The sequence below is a fragment of the Crotalus tigris genome, unplaced genomic scaffold, assembly GCF_016545835.1.
Source record: "Crotalus tigris isolate CLP2741 ecotype Arizona unplaced genomic scaffold, ASM1654583v1 scf7180000024276.985868, whole genome shotgun sequence".
In the NCBI taxonomy this organism is placed as follows: domain Eukaryota; kingdom Metazoa; phylum Chordata; class Lepidosauria; order Squamata; family Viperidae; genus Crotalus; species Crotalus tigris.
The window spans coordinates 783,929-802,689 of NW_024100448.1; the positions used below are offsets into that span (position 1 = coordinate 783,929).

The following is an 18,761-nucleotide window of genomic DNA, read 5'->3' on the forward strand; positions in this document are numbered from 1 at the left end:
TAAGTGCGAGACAGACCCTTTGAAATGAATCAACACTTCAGGTAGAATAAACCATGCCAGTCACCTGAATTCATTACTAAGACCATTATTATGATCTCCTCCCCAGACCCTTTTGCATCCTATTTGATCCTAACTAGATTGGCCACCGCACAAGCGGGTAAATAAATAGACTCCTTGTATTTGGAGCGTCAATAAAAAGTGGCTTACAGATTTACATTTCTCTTGTTGGCATTATAATTCATTGTGGACTCCGATTCCAGCGGGTTATGCCTTCAGACATACTCCTGAGCCGATATATATTCAAAGAAGTCAAAAGTTTCAAGGGCGCTCTTAAACAATTATGAATAATGATTTCAGAAACTTTAATACAATTCCTCCTCCCGAACCACTTGGAGAGAGTATTAAAGAAACACTCCCTTAGCTTTTAAAATGCAAAGCTTTCCACGAAGCAAACACGAGCCAAAAAACTGCGCCACAACTATCCATGAGTCGTCAAAAAATACGTCAGCAAGCGGCGCAAGTACTTCCCCACAACGTCAAAGTACCTACTCACCTAACAATGCCAACTTAGGCCTTTCAGTTCAACTGCGTTTGCGCAGTAAAAATGAAGACCCAATGCGCATGCGTTCTCACTCCCGTGGCCTTATTCTACACATGCGCGTAGCTGCCTATTAAATTTCTCATGCGCCGGCCAAGTCAGTTCCTCTTTTCTAGTAACTTCCCCGATCCATGACGTCATCGGTAGGCGCCACAATTGAGCCGGGCTGTTTCCGTTGAACTCTCCGAGAGTGGGAGAGCTTTACAGTGGTGGGGTGCGCGCGCGCGCGAGGCGGTGAGAAGAGAGAAGAGGGTCGACCTTACCCGGCATTCGCTGCGCGGCTTGGCTAACGAGCACAGGAGGCCGCCCCGCCGTTCGTTCACCCGCCCCCCCCGCGCGCCATGTCTGAGAGCGGCGAGAACCCTCCTGGGCCCCAGAGCCCCACCGATCCCCCAGTCCCGGCCACGTCTGCCTCAGCATCTGAGCCGCGGATCATTAAAGTCACCGTGAAAACCCCGAAAGAGAAGGAGGAGTTTGCGGTGCCAGAAACGAGCAGCATCCGGCAGGTGAGGCGGGGAGCGAGAGCTATGCAGGGGGAGGGGCGTGGCCGGTGCCACCGCTCGGCGGCGAGGGAAGCACTGACCACCCGCTCCTACCGGCGGCATCTAGGCCGCCGAAAGGCCAGGAGAGTGCGCGGCGCTTCTGCACAGTCACCGGCCCAGTTGTTGGCGCGGGCCGGGAGCTGTTTGCCTCATCGAAGGCCTGGAAAGGGATTGGACGGACTAGGTCCAAAGTGGAAGTGGAGCGCTTTTCTCCAGGTGGGTTTGTGGAGAGAAGTGTGGCTTGTGTTGTTCAGAGGATTTTACTTCACAGTCAGCGTGTCCTGGAGACAGGCCCTTGAGAGGGGTTGGCTGACCGATGGAAACACTTTGATGTAGTTCTTGGAGGCCGGAAATGCTAATGAGGGATCTCTCGGCTTTGTCTAGAAAGGAACAAAAAAGGGCGAAATCTAGACTTCTGTTCTGAATACAGTCCTAACGTGCTAGCAAGCCTTGAAGTTTAGTATGGGAAGCCAATGGAAGGTATGGAGTCATTTTCAAACAGGCTGGTTTTCTACTTTACATTAGCCCCGAGTTCTCTGTTGAAATGGCTGCTGGTGATGGTTTAGGCCTCTGGACATACAAGTGGGAGAGTGCTGTTGCAGCTCTGCCTACAGCCTTCCCAGAGGAAGGAAATGGTGGACCAAAAGACCTTTGGTCCGATTCGGCTCAACAGTTTCTGTGGTCTACATTAACAAGTATATGGTTATACGGTCTGTTCGTTTGGAACATGGATTTTGTTTTCTTTACATATTTACATATTGAAGAATTGTAATTGATATATACCTTCTTTTGTAGAAGAATGCTTTCTGGAAGCGGTATGTCATATAGAAGTAACTCCACAATGCATATTGGATACAGAATTATAGTAGTGCATTATCTGTACTGGTCTTCTTGATGGTCTACCACTTGCATACAAGTAGTCCTTGACTTACCACAGTTCATTTAGTGACCATTCAGAGTTAAACCGGCACTGAAAAAAGTTACTAATGAACATTGCAGCATCCCCATGGTCAGGTAATTAAAACTCAGATGCTTGTCAACTGACTCATATTTATGACAATTGCAGTGTCCCGGGGTCACCTTTTGTGACCTTTTGACAGTCAAAACAGGAAAGCCAGATTCACTTAACAATCATGTTACTAACTTAAAAATTGCAGTGATTCACTTAACTGTGGCAAGAAAGGCCGTAAAATGGGGCAAAACTCACTTAACAAATGTCTCACTTAGCAACATAAACTTTGGGCTCAATTGTAGTTGTAAGTTGAGGATTACCTGTATTTCAAAATCCATGTGTTGCAGCTATGTTTAAACATCTATACATGTGGCATTTTGCTCTTAAGCATACTATCTGCCAGCTTGTTAACTGTCTTTATGCTCTGGCCTGTTCAGAAAAATAATACGGTATGTTGGAATTGTAATTTGAATTAGGCCTAATTTCAATTTTCAGATGGAAACTTTTATGAGCAAAACATCATTGTAAGATAAAGACAAATTTAGAAATTATTGGCAAAATCTGGAATGGCTGTGAATACAAAATTTAACAAATAGTCAACAGAATAAAAATTTACCAAACAAGGAAAATTTATTGATGCTAAATAAACTGAATATTCATTATACCAGTAAATTTGGGGTATTTTTTAATTTTATCACTCTAATTTTATCCTTGCTAAGAATAGACTGGTTAACATTCTGGTGTCCAACCTTTTAGTTTGCCCCTGCCACATTGAGTGAAGAGAAATTGTCTTGCGACACATGTAAAATATATAATGTATATAAATCACATAAAAGTTTATGATCTTGCGGGGCTGCGTTATTAGCTGATCAGTGCAGTGGGCTGTGGATTGGAGCTAAAGTTTTGGTTCATACTGCTCTTTCAAAGAGAAGTTAAGAGTTTCAATTTTATCTTACAACATTAAACTCTTTGTAACAGACACAGAATTGCCTTATTGCTTGGTTTAAATCATGACTTTATTTTTAATTTGAAATATTAGGCATGTATAAATTTGTAACAGCTTATTAAAGTGAAACTAAGTTTAGTCTGAAAACTGAAGACTTTGGTCACAAGCATTATGTCCAACGTAATACCTTTTTTCCTAATTTTTTTTTTAAATAATAAATTTTGCAGATGTTAGAAACCAATTTGTATAAATTATTTTTCTCTGGCATACTGGCACTGAAGCTTTCAATTTCACGATTTATTTAAATGACTTGCTTCATTGTATGTTTTGGTGCAGTAAACAGTTACTGTCATATCTGTGGGGACAAAAACTCATCTGTAGAATACAGTAAAAAGTTACAGCAAGAAAGGAACCAAATTAAATGTGGGATTAAAATGCCTGTGAGAAATCATGAATAAATTCTCTTGTTAGATAAGTGTGTCTGGAGAAATGTTTCAAAAGCAGAATTTGTTCTTTTACATTCTTGTATACCTTTAGGTGCCAAGACCTTTTAAATTTTAACTTCTGCATAATATTTCAATCATATCATTTACATATGACTGAAAAATGTTTTCATATTGAGAAACCATGTTTCAGAAAACTACATGTCAATGTCTAAGGGTGTTTTAAAATTATTTTTACTAAGATTCTATGCTGTTTATGAAGAGATAAGCACATTTTTTATCTGTACTACAGGTGAGTTTTTATTACATTCTGTTGACTGGAATAAGAAGTATTCATAGCGTTTGTCTTCTTCATAAAAAAAAACCCTTAAGCTATCATAGGAATGGAAAATTCTCTTTTACCGGTATTAAAAAGGCAGTAGATTATGGCTCTGAATAATATAGGACTTTCTATAATATCTCACTGTTTGGTTCAGCAAGGAATAAGCTTTTTGATATAGCCTACCCTATTATCAGAATTCTGATTCATGTTTTTTATACAATAATATGCTGATTCTAGGAAGGCTACAGCAAAGATTAGATCTAGTTATTAAACTAAGACATTGATTTATCGTATCTAATTATGTTTCTACATTTGAGAACTCATGTAAGTTTTCAAAACCAGTTGGGCAAAGTTGCAAAAAAGAACAACTAATTTGCCATCTCACAGAATCATCCCATATTAGCAGAATGTTTGGGCTAAAAACTGACATATTGAGCATCTAAACTTTGGATAGTAAATGTATTATAAATTTATAAATTTGATTTAACCTAAAAAAGCTAAAATATTTTTCCTTTCCTAGTCTCTGATTGCATTGAAAGAATACAAATAGTATTGGATAGTCAAACCAAAGTGTTATATTATTTCATGGAATTTACATGTAATTATTGTTTGTGTAAGTGTACAGAGTGTATTTTAAAATGTGAATAATGCAAAAATTCTTAAGTAAATAGTTACTAGATTAAATACTATATTCATAAAAAAGAATCAAAATTCTCCTAACCTCATAATAAGTTGCAGTGAGGGGTTTCATCTTGTGTTCCCCAAATAGAGGGAGACAATATCTAAAGGGAAAGTGCTGGCAGCAGGTGGAGGCACATACCTGAACTTAAGCATGCATAAGTTTATGTTTGTGAGTTCAATATATGTGCAACTTAAATCTTTCTACAGTTAATTTCCCCTTGCCTTAGTTCTACCTTGTTTTTCTTCTCTTGCCTTCCCATTGCTTTCCCCTCATTTCATCTTTCTCTTGTTTTCTTTGTATTCTTTCAATTTCTGTTATTTCTGAAGAGAAGGAGGGTCTTTATAAAGGTATACTTGTAGCTATATGTGTGTTGAAGAGAACAGTGTTTGTAAAAATTCATTTAGTTTTACATTTAAATTCTCATTTACAGAGTATTAATCGGTTATTAACTCCATGAATAATTTTTTTTGATCTGACACTGGGGTTTTTTTGCACATGTACATATTACATATGTACACATTACATAGACATACTCTTTGGAAGTATATTTACTGTGAGAAGTTGACAATTAGCTGGTTGCAAACAACATTGTCAATATCTTAGGTATTGATACAAATTTCTGTATGTTGGATTCAGTCTCCGAACAAGATCTTAAATATTCACTTTCCTATTTCACACTATGTTACTTGAAGCTTCTCTACTTCAAATTTTCTTAGGTCACATGCAGCTGTAAATCATTATTGGGATAGACGGGTTGGAGTATACACTTGCTTTACTGTTTCCCACATAGTAGGATATCTATTTGTTCACTGTGTGCATGGCATTTATTCCCAGCCAATGTGAGGTGTAGGATTCACATCCTATGTCAACTCACCTTTTAGTTTCTTTTTATGGAATAAATTTTACAAGTGTTTAGGTTTTTTTGTGCTGATTTCCAAGCCAACTGCTCTGTTTACCAAGCAGCAGCTAAACTCAATTAGCTGCTGCTTGGTATCTTGGAAATGGTGGCTGATGATTATAGTATCATCTGCTAAAACTGTAGGTAGGTGAGCTTCTTGCCATTGTTGTTAATACTTTTATCTGCCCAGTTGAGCCATCTAAAATTTTCATCAAGAGCCATTGTGAAAAGCTTTAGGGAGATTGTGTCACTTATTCGATAACTTGGTGTAATAGGATGGTAATGGGCAGTAAAAGAAAATGGTGTCAGTTGAACCGCCTTCTATTAGCTGGGTGTAGCTCTTATTAATATCTTGATTTCTCAATGTATTTCTGATTGCAATCATTTATATACTGTCAAAAAGCATTTGACAGTCATCAAATACAAAGCATAGGGACACATATTTCTCCTGTTTGTTTCAACAACTTGTTAATTGTGAGGGAGGTTGTTGATGGTTGAGTATCCTTTGTGAAATTTGGTTTCCTTTCATAACTGGTGTTAACTTTTTAATATTCTAATCATTATAACTTGATGAACTTAAGAGTTGGTGAGAAACTATGTTGGATGATAATTAGCAAATTTTGGAGTCCCTTTTTTAAAAATAAGAACTATCTTTGAAGAGTTCCATTGGTCAGGGATATCACCTGTGTTTAGGTAGTTATTAAAGAATGTGGTCAGTTGCTTTTCTAGCTTTCTAACCTTCAAAGATAATTTGTGGCCCTTGTGTCTTACATCATCTAGCTTGATTTTTGATAACTTGAATTTTTACATATATGTTGGTGTTTGGACCGGTATTTTTTGAAAGAAAGATCATAATATGAAAATGCTTGTATTTTTTCAAATATTTATTGGTCAATTGTGCTGGTATCATCCTTCTTGAAGGCCCTGCTTTCTGTTACATTTTCTTCTGGCATTTTTTTAATGCTGGTTCTCACCTCTTTCTTGTTTCCACAAGTTGTAATTCAGTCATTTTCATAGTCTTCTTTTAGCTTCACTTTGCATTTCTGCTTATAGAATTTAATCCTGTTGAGTGTATTTTCTCCTTTGACCTCCTTCCTCTTCTCTAAGAGCTCTCTAGCTCTGTTCCTAATGCAAGAGCTTCTTTCAGCTGTTGTCTGAATTTTTGCTATCACTATGTAATTTTTGAGTTGCCTAATGAGATATTCATATTGTTGGGATAACACTAAGGTTATGATTCCAAATTCGTTCAAAATCTTTTTTAAGTACAGTTGTATCTATTGTCATTATATTATCAATGTTGTCAGTGTACTATTTTGACACTTGTAATAATTTTATATAATTGTCCAATACGTAGTAGGTCTGATTTATTTTAAAACATAGCCACCCATCTTTCAGCCAACTCCAGGCGGCTCCAAGCCTTGGTTTCATTTGGAAAATGCCAAGTCCAGCATTTCCTTGCTGATTTTTCAAATTAGGTATTCATCACATACATGATTTGAAGCTTGGAGAAGGTTGCTAGTTGTTCATCATTTTCATTTGGTTCACATGAGAATTTGCCTATGAAGCTTTTACTTACTTGACTTAAGCTTACTTAAGCATTTGAATCTGTGATTTTCTTTTTATACTGGTTGGGTTAACTGTTATTCAGGTTTTTGGAGAAGCACTTGTTTTCATCTTTGTTATTGTTATTGTGGGGAGAATGACATTGACCAATGAATGGTAGGTCTTTGGGGCCTTTTTATTTTGAGGGTTGTAAGATATGGAAACTACTATAATGATTGTTTTGCGTATGTTGGTTGGCAGCAGTGTCTTTAGATCAACCAGTGTGCTGTCAGCTTGCACCTATGTATGTTTCATTACCATTATTATGCCAGTTGTGTGTTTTAATTGATAGTCTTTTTTTGTTCAGGCCAATGACAGTGATGTTTATTTTTGTGAGATCTTACTTGAGATGGTTTTGGTCTGGGATGGCCTATTGAATGTGTCCTTTTGTTCTCCAGCATGATGAGTGTAGAATCCACCGGTGGGTAATTTCAGCCTTCCTGCTCAGAAGAGATTAGGTCAAAACTTTGGCCATGCTTCCCTCTGGGTGTGTCTTCCCAGTTTTGACTTAGTCTTGGCTCAGTAGGGCGCAATTTTTTTTGGCTTCTTACCTAGGCTAGGTTAATTGATCATCTATTGAATCTGATTGAGTTAATCCTTTTTAGTCATCTAAATTGTAGTGTTTTTTTTTTGTTTGTTTTTGCAATTGGAACTCGAATTGGCAAAAATTTAAATTGAAATTTGGAGAGGCTTTCTGGCTTCGAGCCTAACAGGCTCCTGTGAAGAAGGCTGCAGGCTGTTTTTTCGAGCAGGGGTTTTCACCTCTGATCTAGCGGATCAGCGGGGTGCGGACCAGCCGACCAGCTGGCTTTCGGAGATCGGAGTCTTTTCGAGACTCAGGCTGTTTGGAGGCTTCCCTTTCTAGCTTTGTTGCAACGAGGCTCCTCTCGGCCGCAGGATTCAGATTGCAGCGGAGGCTGCGCGACTAATAGCAAGTGCCTTTTCATGAAAGGGGGAGAGTGCTTATTTAAAGTGGCTATTCCTTAAAGTTCTCGATCTAGCAGGGGGGTTGATTCCCTTCCATTCCACTCTTTTGGTATTTTTGCCTTTCCTTGGAGGCACTGAACGGGCGCAGCCACCATTTTGATCGTGTGTGCAGGCCGCGGTCGCCATTTTGGAGGCGTTATTGGGAGCAGTTGCCATTTTGAGTGTGATTTAGGTGCGGCCGCCATTTTGAGAGTGTCCTTAGACACGGAAGCCAATTTATGGAGACCTTGTGTTCCTTTCCAAGGCATTGAGGCCTGCTTTATTTACCACTGGCCTGCATTGTCAGGCCTTTAACGGGGGGGGGGGGTTATCAGTTTGTTCTCAGGAGAATCAAAGATTTGAGTCCTGGTCCGTATTGGCGTTATTGTTCTAACTACTCATTAGTGGTTCTGTCACATATACTTATTTCTGGTGTGAGTTGAGCGAAGGGGAAATTACTTTTAGACCACCTGTTCCACTTAGAGTGTGGCATTTGTCACTGGCCTAGACAGGCAGTTCTAGGGAGCTGTCTGGCTGTCCTTGCCATTGCTGTTGTGCAGAGCAAGGATCGTTTTCCATCTCTGTCAACTAGATCTGCGTGTTTGGGTTCCCACCACTTCTGGATATCTCCTACCCGGGTTATCTAGACTGCAATGGCAGACAGTTCCTCGCCCCAGGCATCACAGGGCTCTGGTATTCCCCCCCGCACAAACAAAGCGCAGATCTACTGATTTGGACGCGGGGGGGGGGGAGAAAAAAGCTAAGACAAAACACATCACCACTAAGGAGCCCTCCAAGGCAGCCGAGCGAGAAGCCTTGAGACATCTGGCACTGGAGAGGGAATTCTCCAAAGCCCAAAGGCTCATGTCCAGTGAAGCTGAAGTGGTTCCCCCCGTTCCATTGGACACTTCCCCATTTGAGCCTCCATTTGCACCTTCTCATGATGCCCCCAGGGCTTGGTCTTCTCAGGGGGAAACTGAACAGGTTGGTCCCCCTCGCTCATCATCATCATCTACTCATCAAGGACCTAAGGCCACATTTATTCCAGCTGAGGTTGGGGTTAGTTCTGAACAAAGGGATATGTGGTCAGATCAGTTTCAGGCTTTTATACACAATGCGTTTATGCAATTCATGTCTTCTAGGGGACAATGACCCTTGCAACCACCACCGCCTCCTTCTATTCCTCTTTCTCAAGCGGGACGTACCACTGTCCCCGATTCAGGCATCTCTGAGACTTCTTCCCAGCTAGGGGAGGAGGGGTCTGTGGACTTGGAGATAGCTGACACGCCCATGTCAGAGGATGAGGAGGCAGCGCCTGAACAGTGGCTCCGTGAACTGCAGGCAATTGTTCCCCCGGATCAACACATCAGACACTAGGGAAGCTGGTGGCTGCTTCAGAGTACATGGCAGACGCTTCCCTTCATTAACCAGGTACTCTGCTAGATCTATTGCAGCCACAGTTGCCTCTCGTAGGTTACTGTGGCTGAAGCAGTGGAGAACTGATTTGAAGTCAAAGTGGCATCTGTCCACGTCCAAATATAGTGGTACACAGCTATTCGGCTCAATCCTTGAACCGCACATTATTGAGGGCAACGACAAACGCAAGATTCTGGCACACCCCTCCAGACGGTCGGATAGGTGGCCCCAGCAGGAGTTTCGTAGACAGGCTTTCCGTCCCATTGGTTCCTGGGAGTGGAGACAGCCTTTTCGGGCAGGGCAGTCCTGGGATTGGTCAAGAGGCTCGCGATCCAAGGCAGGATCATCCACAGGACCGCCAGAGCATGGGAACCAAGGGCCAATTTCAATCCAAACGTCCCTTCCAGGGCTCAGGTGGCCGTCCTTACAGGCGGTCCAAGTGACGCCAAGGAGGACTCTCCCATTGGTGGTCGCCTGGCGCTGTTCAGAGACATTTGGGAGACTACCACCACCGACTCCTGGGTCAGGGACACTGTCAAATACCGTCTCACTCTAGAGTTCTACTTGCTTCCCCCAGACCGTTTCATACAGTGCCTGGTGTCACAAAACACAACCAAGGCACGATTGGTAGCCACAGCCATCTCCCATCTGACAGAAATCAAGGCCATAGAACCCGTACCACAGGAACAGGAAGGAGAGGGGTTTTACTCCATTCTGTTCGTGGTCCCCAAAGCCTCAGGGGGATGGAGGGCGATACTGGACTTAAAGGGTCTGAACTACTTCTTGACCTACAGAAGGTTCAAGATGCAGACCCTAAAGTCCATTCTCGCCAGTATCAGGAAAGGGGACTTCCTCTCCTCCATAGATCTTACAGAAGTGTACTTATACATCCCCATACTTCCAGAACACCACAGGTTCCTTCAGTTTTATTACGCGCGCCGGCATTACCAATACAGAGCCCTTTCCTTTGGTCTATCTTCAGCTCCAAGGGTTTTCACAAAAATTTTGGCAGGCTTGGCGGATCACCTCAGGATGATGCCGATGCGTGTGCCATGCTATCTAGACGACATCCTAGTTCAGTCCAGCTCTTTCGGGTCGGCTCAGTCAGACCTGAAAGTCACGATACATACCCTTCAGGCTCACGGGTTCTCAGTGAAGTTCAAAAAGAGCCACATGATCCCCACAAAGCGCCTCCTACATCTTGGGGTGATCATAGATTCAGACCTTTGCAAGGGCTATCTTTCACAGGAACGTCGGGTCAGCATCCGAAAGCTGGTACATCAAGTTCGGAGAGACAAAACAGTGCCCCTGGTACAGCTGTCTCAATTCTTGGGAAAGATGGTTTCTTGCATGGGGATCGTTCCATGGGCCAGGCTTCACTCAAGAAACCTTCAGTGGTTCCTCCTTCGCTTTCAGAAACAGAACCTCAATTCCTCCAACAGAAAGGTCAGGGTTCCCCATCAAACTCTGTTATCCCTCCTATGGTGGGCTTCATCCGCAATGATCAAAGGGACCATCTTCAAGGAGCCTCACAGGCTCACCTTGACCACAGATGCCAGTCTGTTCGGTTGGGGTGCCCATCTTCAGACTCATCTGGCCCAGGGACAGTGGTCCCAGTCAGACCTAGTTCACAATATAAATTGGCTCGAGCTCAGGGCCATACATTTAGCACTCTGGCAGTTTTCCTCCCCAGTGACAGGACAGCACGTCCTGATTCTGACAGACAACGTGGCAGCCAAGGCTCACATCAACAAACAGGGAGGGACCCGATCCTGGTCGCTCATGCAGGAGGCCTTGGATCTAGGTGTGTGGGCAGAGTCCACCCTGGGGTCCATCAGGGTGGAATATATATCGGGGGAGGCAAATCGACAAGCAGATTCCCTGAGCAGGGTCACAGTGGACCAGTCGGAGTGGCGACTGGACCCAGCACTGTTCAGGGACATCTCGATAAGGTTTGGCCGTCCACATCTGGATCTCTTTGCCTCCCCCGTCAAACACTCAACTTCCCAGATTCTTCTTCAGGTTCCCGACACGGGGAGCGGAGGGAACGGATGCCCTTCGGTGCCAGTGGCCAGGGGGCCTGCTTTATGCCTTTCCTCCCCTTCCGTTGTTATAGGCAACCATCCACAAGCTGATTCAGGAAAGGGCGGAGATAATCTTGATTGCTCCGCATTGGCCAAGGCATCCATGGTTTGCCGACCTTGTGGATCTATCGCTCTCACCACCTTGGAGGATTCCCCCGGAACGAGTGGCTCTCAGGCAAGGGAATCTTTAGCACCCAAATGCACAGTGGCTCCAGCTAGCCGCCTGGCACTTGAGCAGGAAGGTTTAGCTAGGCAATCCTATTCGTCCGGGGTGATCTCAATGATTCAGGCCTCAAGGCGCCCCTCGACTAATAGAATTTATGACGCCTCGTGGAGGAACTTCTGCATGTGGTGCACTAAGCAAAATCTCAGGCCGCTCTCGGTTACAATTCCTAATATTTTGGACTACCTGCTTGAAGGTATGAACAAGGGTTTATTACCTAGTACCATCAGCAGGCAGGTCGCGGCCCTGTCAACGGTCCTTACCTGTGACAACTTGGTTCCTTTGTCGCAACATCCGGTGGTTAGTGCTTTCTTAAAGGGGGCGGTTAACGCTAGACCGCCCGCGATACATCGCTATCCGTCTTGGGACCTACCTAGGGTGTTGCAGGATCTGACCTCTCCGTTTGAACCTCAGTTCCTGTTCTCTTCATTTTCTGTCTTTGAAAGTGGCATTCCTAGTAGCCATAACATTGGCTAGAAGGATTTCGGAATTGAACGCACTTTCAGTTAGGAGTGATCTGTGCACCTTTTTCGAGGATAGGGTGGTCCTCAGATTGGACCCTTCCTTCATTCCAAAGATCAATACCTTGTTTCACAAGTCCCAAGACTTAGTTCTTCCAAATTTCTGTCCAAATCCTTCACATAGTCTAGAACGACAGTAGCATAAATTGGATGTGTTCAGGGCTCTGCATCATTACGTTAAGCGAACCTCGGCCTTTCGCAAGTCGGAGGCCTTGTTCGTGTCTTTTCAACCCTCAACCATGGGTCAGAAGGTTTCATCTTCGACCATTGGTAGGTGGATAAGGGCATGCATTGCTCGGGCCTATCTTTCTCAGTCACTTCCACTTCCTGCACACATCATGGCTCATTCGACGTGCAGCTGCGTCAGTGGCTTGGTCCACACAGGCTTCGGTTGAGGAGATTTGTAGGGCAGCGATGGGGTCCTCCCCTTCCTCATTTGTCAGGCATTATAGGATAGATAGGTTTGCAGCGGCGGATGCCACGTTTGGCAGATGGGTCCTACAACAGGTTTCTTTTCAGGAGACACAAGCCTAGACTCCCCCCCCCCCCGGTAGGGACATGAGCAGCTTTGGTATGTCCCACCGGTGGATTCTACACTCATCATGCTGGAGAACCTGAACGCCTTTTCTCAGCATGATGATGTAGAATCCACACCCTCCCGTTAGGGTAGTCTAGGAAAGTGTCAACGATGATTGGAGCCATTGCGCCAGACTTCGTCAGGGATGCTTCGCCTCGTCAAAACTGGGAAGACATACTCAGAAGACCTAGTCTCTTCTGAGCAGGAAGGCTAAAATTACCCACCGGTGGATTCTACATCATCTTGCTGAGAAAAGGCGTTCAGGTAAGACAACGCCCCTTCTATACCTTTCCTCCAAAGAAACTGCTTATATCTCTTATGACTCCTTATTCCAGCACTCTGGGGTTTGTTTCAAGCTTTGTAGGTTGGTGGTTTCCTCCTTGCAGCTTGTTAGGCCTGGGGAAAGTTCAAACCTCAGACATTTATTTGTCAGCATTTTGCTTGCTGTTAGATGATCAGTGGTTAATATTTTATCATGTTGATGTCCATTTAACTTTCTCTTTAAGCCTTCCCATAACTACCACTTGGAGAAGTTGACATTGGCAGTAGATGGGAGATAGAGCATGTAAAGGTTGTGTTATCTAGCATATGTATGTATTTTCCCCATACAACAATTCAGAACAAATTGTTTTTGCCAAAGGCTAATCTGTTTGCTTAGAAAAGTTTTTGAAATTAGGTTAAGGGATGCAAGTTTTCCACTCTTTGGGCCAATTATTGTACTACCATGTTTACCCGAAAGTTAGACCAGCCCGATAATAAGCACTACCTTGATTTTTGGGGGTGGGCCTAATATAAGCCCTACTCCAAAACTAAGCCCCAGTTTTAGGGTGAGGTACACCCCTAAAAATCAAGCTAAGATGGGGGTATGGGGGTGAAGCTGCCCCACACACCCCGAACCCACTTACCTTATTGGTAGGACCACCACAGCCAGGCCTCCCACACCTCGACACCTGTTGCACTACTGCTTGACTTCTGCGGCCGCTTGCTGCCACTTGTGGCTGACCACCACTTGCACATTGTGCTGTTACCACTCCTCCCCACAGGACGCCGCATGACGCTTTGGGCCGCTTCCACTGCTCGCATGTTTTGGGCCGCTTGCGCAGCGCTTCGGGCTGCTTCTGTTGCTTGTGTGCTTTGGGCCGCTTTTGTTGCTCGCGGCAGGAGGCCATGTGGCACTTTGGGCCATTTCTGCTGCAGAAATGGCCCAAAGAGCCATGCAGCATCCTGCCACGAGCAGTAGAATGGCACAAAGCACCGGGAGGAGTGGCAAAGGTGCAGTGCGTCACATGGCATCCAACCGCAAGTGGCAGCAAGCGGCCACAGAAGTCAAGCAGCGGCACAACACGTGTCAGGGTGTGGGATGCCTGGCTGTGGTGGTCCTAAGGTAAGACATTCTCCAAAATTAAGACCTAGTGCCTCTTTTGGAGGCAAAAAAATATAAGCCCGGGTCTTAATTTCAGGGAAACACAGTATCAGCTGAGACTTACCTAGAGTGTTGTGTTTGCAGAATTTGGGGAAGGATTTGGTGATTCTCTTTCTATTAGAAAACTGGGCAGATAGTTCTTTTAAAAATGTATGGATATTGCTGGTGACTTGACTGCCTTTGTGGATTCCAGGTAAGGATGAGAGGATTGTTCACATTTGATGAACGTCATTATGTTTTTGTATTTTCCATTTAATGATTTTTCAGTTGAAAGTGTGAATAGATTCCATTGAGAAAAATTTACCCAGAGTTCATGAAAATTGAAGAGGTTGTCAATATTCAAATAATTCTTACTTATAGTCAGTAAGTTGCAAACAAATGCACAAAGCAGGCAAAGGTTTCAAATCCATGCTATTTTAATTGGGAAGCTCGGATTAGGTTGAAATTGCTTCATGTAAATGTCTATAAGATCAACTTGATTAAATAATTGGATATTGCCATTTATTTTATATGATATATGTCATAATCTATCACGATTTAGAGCTAGACTTTAATGAATAAGATTTTCAACAAAAACTATATTTAGTAAAGACATAATTGTAGAAGTTTTTTTCCAAGTATGAGATAAAATAAATAAAATCAAATAGAATACAAACAAAACAATTTCTAATGTTATTCTTCCTTTTCCTTGGTTTTCTTTTATGTGTGCATCTGATTCCTGATAAAATATTATCTATAAGTTATTTCCACTTCTGTGTGGCCTTCTCTCTAACTCCATATAGCTTGATTATAGCTGGGCTACATTACTCATTTTTAACAAGCAAACATTTTGTTTTGTTTTTGAAGTTTGAGGCCAGAACTGTTGTCCTGTGTTGTTCACAGTAAGGTCAAGACTATATTCTTTATGTTAGAAGTAAAAGAAATGCTGTGTTAAAAGAAGAATTCTGCATGCTGTATAAATTGTAGTATAATAAAAGAATACTGAATCTGGCATTGGAATGTCTGCTTAAGCTTTTATACTTATCACTTTAGAGTATAGGGTGATCTTTTAAAAATTAAAGCAAATTAAAGAAAAATTAAATTCTAAATCCAGTAGTAAGTCATGTAGTTGATTGTTTTAATTTCAAAATTATGGCAGTTCTATTATAATATTCTGCTTGCCAATAGAGAGTAATATTTCTATGGGGAATATGAATGAACTCTTGAATATTATAATTGCTGCAGTTATCCAAAATATATCCTCTCCAATCTTCTGCTTAGCCTGTCAGAGGATTGTATTTTCAGTATTTGACATAGCTGTTTCAGTGATCACCAAATATTATCAGACTTGGAAAACACTTAAGCATGATTGTTGCTGATTATAATCTGTGGCTGCATATGCATATTCACATGCAATTGCAAGTATCTGGATTTTCAGTGGTAATTTTTCTTTTAGATTTTAAATCCTGGTTTTATACTTTTTATAAATAACTCAAGGCAGTGAACATACCTAATATTCCTTCTTCCTCCTATTTTCTCCACTATACCCCTTTAAGATGAGTCTGGTTGTGATAGAGTGACTGGCCCAGAGTCACCCAGCTGGCTTGTATGCCCAAGGCAGGACTAGAATTCACAGTTTCCTGGTTTCTAGTCTGGGATCTTACTTAGACCAAACTGGCTTTACACTGCTAACTTTTGAAGAGGACACAGCCTTTCAACATTTTGGTTAGCAAAGAGATCCTTCATCATTTTTAAGGCTGAAGAACAATTTGGCATTTTGAAGGGCTGCTTATTTAGCTGGTAAATACATTTATATGGCATGCTTTCCCATTTATATTGGCAACTTTTGTATCGGCAGAACATTTGCAGTTTCTGAATTTTTTGTATCATTGGAAGGAATTTGAAAAGTGTTGGGAAAGATGAGACTTCCCTGCTTTTGTATTCTCGGTTGACTTAATCTTGTGATTTTCCTTGTACCCTCACTCATTTTTCTGGTGAACTAATGGCTGATAAATTATATGTTAGCTTTGTTTGGATAATAAAGCGAACTATAGTTAAGTGTAGGTGAAAATTTAACCAGTAAATTTAAAGTTCTCCAGCATGATGGATGAAGAATCCACCAATGGGTTATTTCAGTCCTGCCCAATCAGACTTAAGTTGTCAAAGTTGTCACGCCCGTCCTTGCCTGGTACCTCCCAGTTTCAACTTAGTCTGTTCGCCCATGAGGACATGACAATTTTGACTCCCAAATTCTGACTTCTGACAGGTTTGATTCAGGGGAAATATTTTTCCTTCTAACCCATTAGTGGATTCTTCTTTTAGGGGAAAGAAACAGAAGCCAACAGCTTCTGTTCAATTTTCCTCTTAAAATCCTTAGTTCTCCAGCACTGGAGATGGATAATCCACGCAGTGGGTTGAGACTGTATTCCTGGCCAATCAGATCAGTCAGCCAAAGTTGCCACGCCCCGTCTTGGACCATGATCCTCCAGTCTTGACTGATCTCGCCATGAAGACACATCTAGAACTTTTGGCTCCTGGGCAGGTATAGTTCCTTTCCATTAGGGGGGGATTTTTTCTAGTAGCTGAAATTGCTTAGTTTAAAAGTTAATTAGAGATAATTTAATTCAATTTAATTGACCACTCAAAATTTCCTTGCTAAATTGTAAAACTCAGGAAGTCAGATTCCTACAGGGGAAACCTCCCCCACTTAAAAGGGGGAAATCCCTAACTCCCCTCCCTAACCAACCCCAGCCACCTTCCAACAGCCGGCAGCCGCCTTAAAGCAGTTAGCGAGGGAAGCGGAGGACAAAGGGGACGCATGCTGGGAGGGAGATTGAGTAAGGGAAACAGCTGGCGTGTGAAGGAGCAGTCTTTTCACTCCAGGCTGCTCAGGATTTTTTAAACGAGGCGCCATTGTCTGCACAGCTGGAAGCACGCGCAGCTCTTTGTTACAACCGCACGTGGCATAGGCAGCCTTGTTAACACATGCGCAGTAGTTTCCTGGCAGCGGCGGCCATATTTTTTGTCCAAACAGGGGAGTTAAAGTTCCTTAAGGAAGCTAGGTTCAGCCGCTGGAGTGAATAATAGGCAAGCAGTACTGGGGTACTAAAGCATCTATTAGTCATTCAGAGACATTCAAATCAGACACATAGCTACTGATGCCAGGACTTGGTGTCTTCTACCTAAAGTAAATAAGAACCTTTCATAACTAACTGTGTTTAGTTGCCTTTGGCTCCTTCCAGACTTCGGGTCCCCCATTAGTGGCCCGTACGCCTCTGGATTTAGTGGTGGGTTCCAGGCATCCCCAGTCGCGTGCCTGTCCTTACCCACCATAGTCAAGCCGGGTTCCAGGCATTCCCATTAGCGTGCCTGTTCTTATCCGTGCACAGTGACTAACTCTGACAATTTGGCAGAGTCTGCTCCTGAGTTCCAGACGCCCCCAGTAGTGCGCCTGTCCTTACTCAAAGTTGGAGCTCTCCTACTACCTGGGTCCCCCCTATCGCGGCCCAGCGTTAGTGGAGAATGGAGGAAGCAATCATTCCCTCCACTGGAGCCCCGCCTTCATCCTCTGGAGCACCTGCTTCAGAGGATTCGGAATCCTCTGCAGCCCCTAGAAAGGCTGCAAGGAAGTCATCAAAGAAGGCTGACAAACAGGCAATCAGAAGACACCAAGCCCTAGAAAAAGAGTTCGACAGAGCCCAGAAAAGGGCCAGAATTGAAAATAGGCAGAATGGGGGAATAGGTTCTGATCTACCGCTGGGTCTCCCTTCATCCCCACGGGCCATTTGGTCATTAGGGAGCTCATCACAGTCCCAAACAGAGGGTGGGATAGGCGAATTCTCATCGCTCTCCCGATCCCCCTCCCCACGGAGGTTACAGGAAACCCCGAGGACCATGCTAACCACAGCACCTGCAGGGTCCAGGCAATGGTCACTCCTCCTGCATTGACGGGGGATCTGCTAGCTACCCTAATAGCACAGGCAGTGGACCGTGCATTTGAGGCCAGGGCTCAAACTTCAAAAGCCAAGTCTCTAGGACTTAGAACGAGGCATCGGGAGGAAACGGAGGACCATCAGGACCTCTCCTCCGTCTCAGACTCGTCGGTCTCTGAGGAAGCTTACCTGGACCAGCCAGGTACGTCACAAGGGATTCAAATGTCTGAGGAGGAGGAGGACACCTCACCTCAAGGGCCGTCCTTCAGCGGCCTGTTTAACCCTTCTCTTTTTGTTACTATTCTGCGCAAGGCTGAGGCCACAGCCCATCTGGGGCATGGGACACCAGCGGAGCCTGTCACAGTTGACACGGAGGCTGAGCCGACGTTCGCCGAAAAGGTAACCACTCAACACCGCATACCATGCCCGACCATGTTCCTAAACACAATAAGGAAACAGTGGGCAGCGCCAACCTCCCTACCGCTTCCTAGCAATGCGGAGAGGAAGCTATTTAACGTAGCAAAGGAGCTAGAGGGAACATTGGAGGTGCCGGTGGTGGACGAACCCATAGGTCCCCTGATATCGGACACGGCCATATCAGGAGATTTTGCTGAGGCTCTTAAAGCCGAGGACCGAAAGAGTGAGTCCAACTACA

The 18,761-nt window shown here is 43.6% G+C and overlaps 1 protein-coding gene across 2 annotated transcripts in view; it reads left to right on the forward strand.

Annotated features, from left to right (window-relative positions):
- Nucleotides 1-939: 939 nt before the first annotated feature.
- UBQLN1 (ubiquilin 1) overlaps nt 940-18,761 on the forward strand; it is a 42,609-nt gene continuing 24,787 nt past the window's right edge. For both annotated transcript variants that reach the window (XM_039323485.1, XM_039323484.1), the window contains exon 1: nt 940-1,104. In XM_039323485.1, the coding sequence (XP_039179419.1) occupies nt 940-1,104 (165 nt within the window). The remainder of the gene's footprint in view (nt 1,105-18,761) is intronic.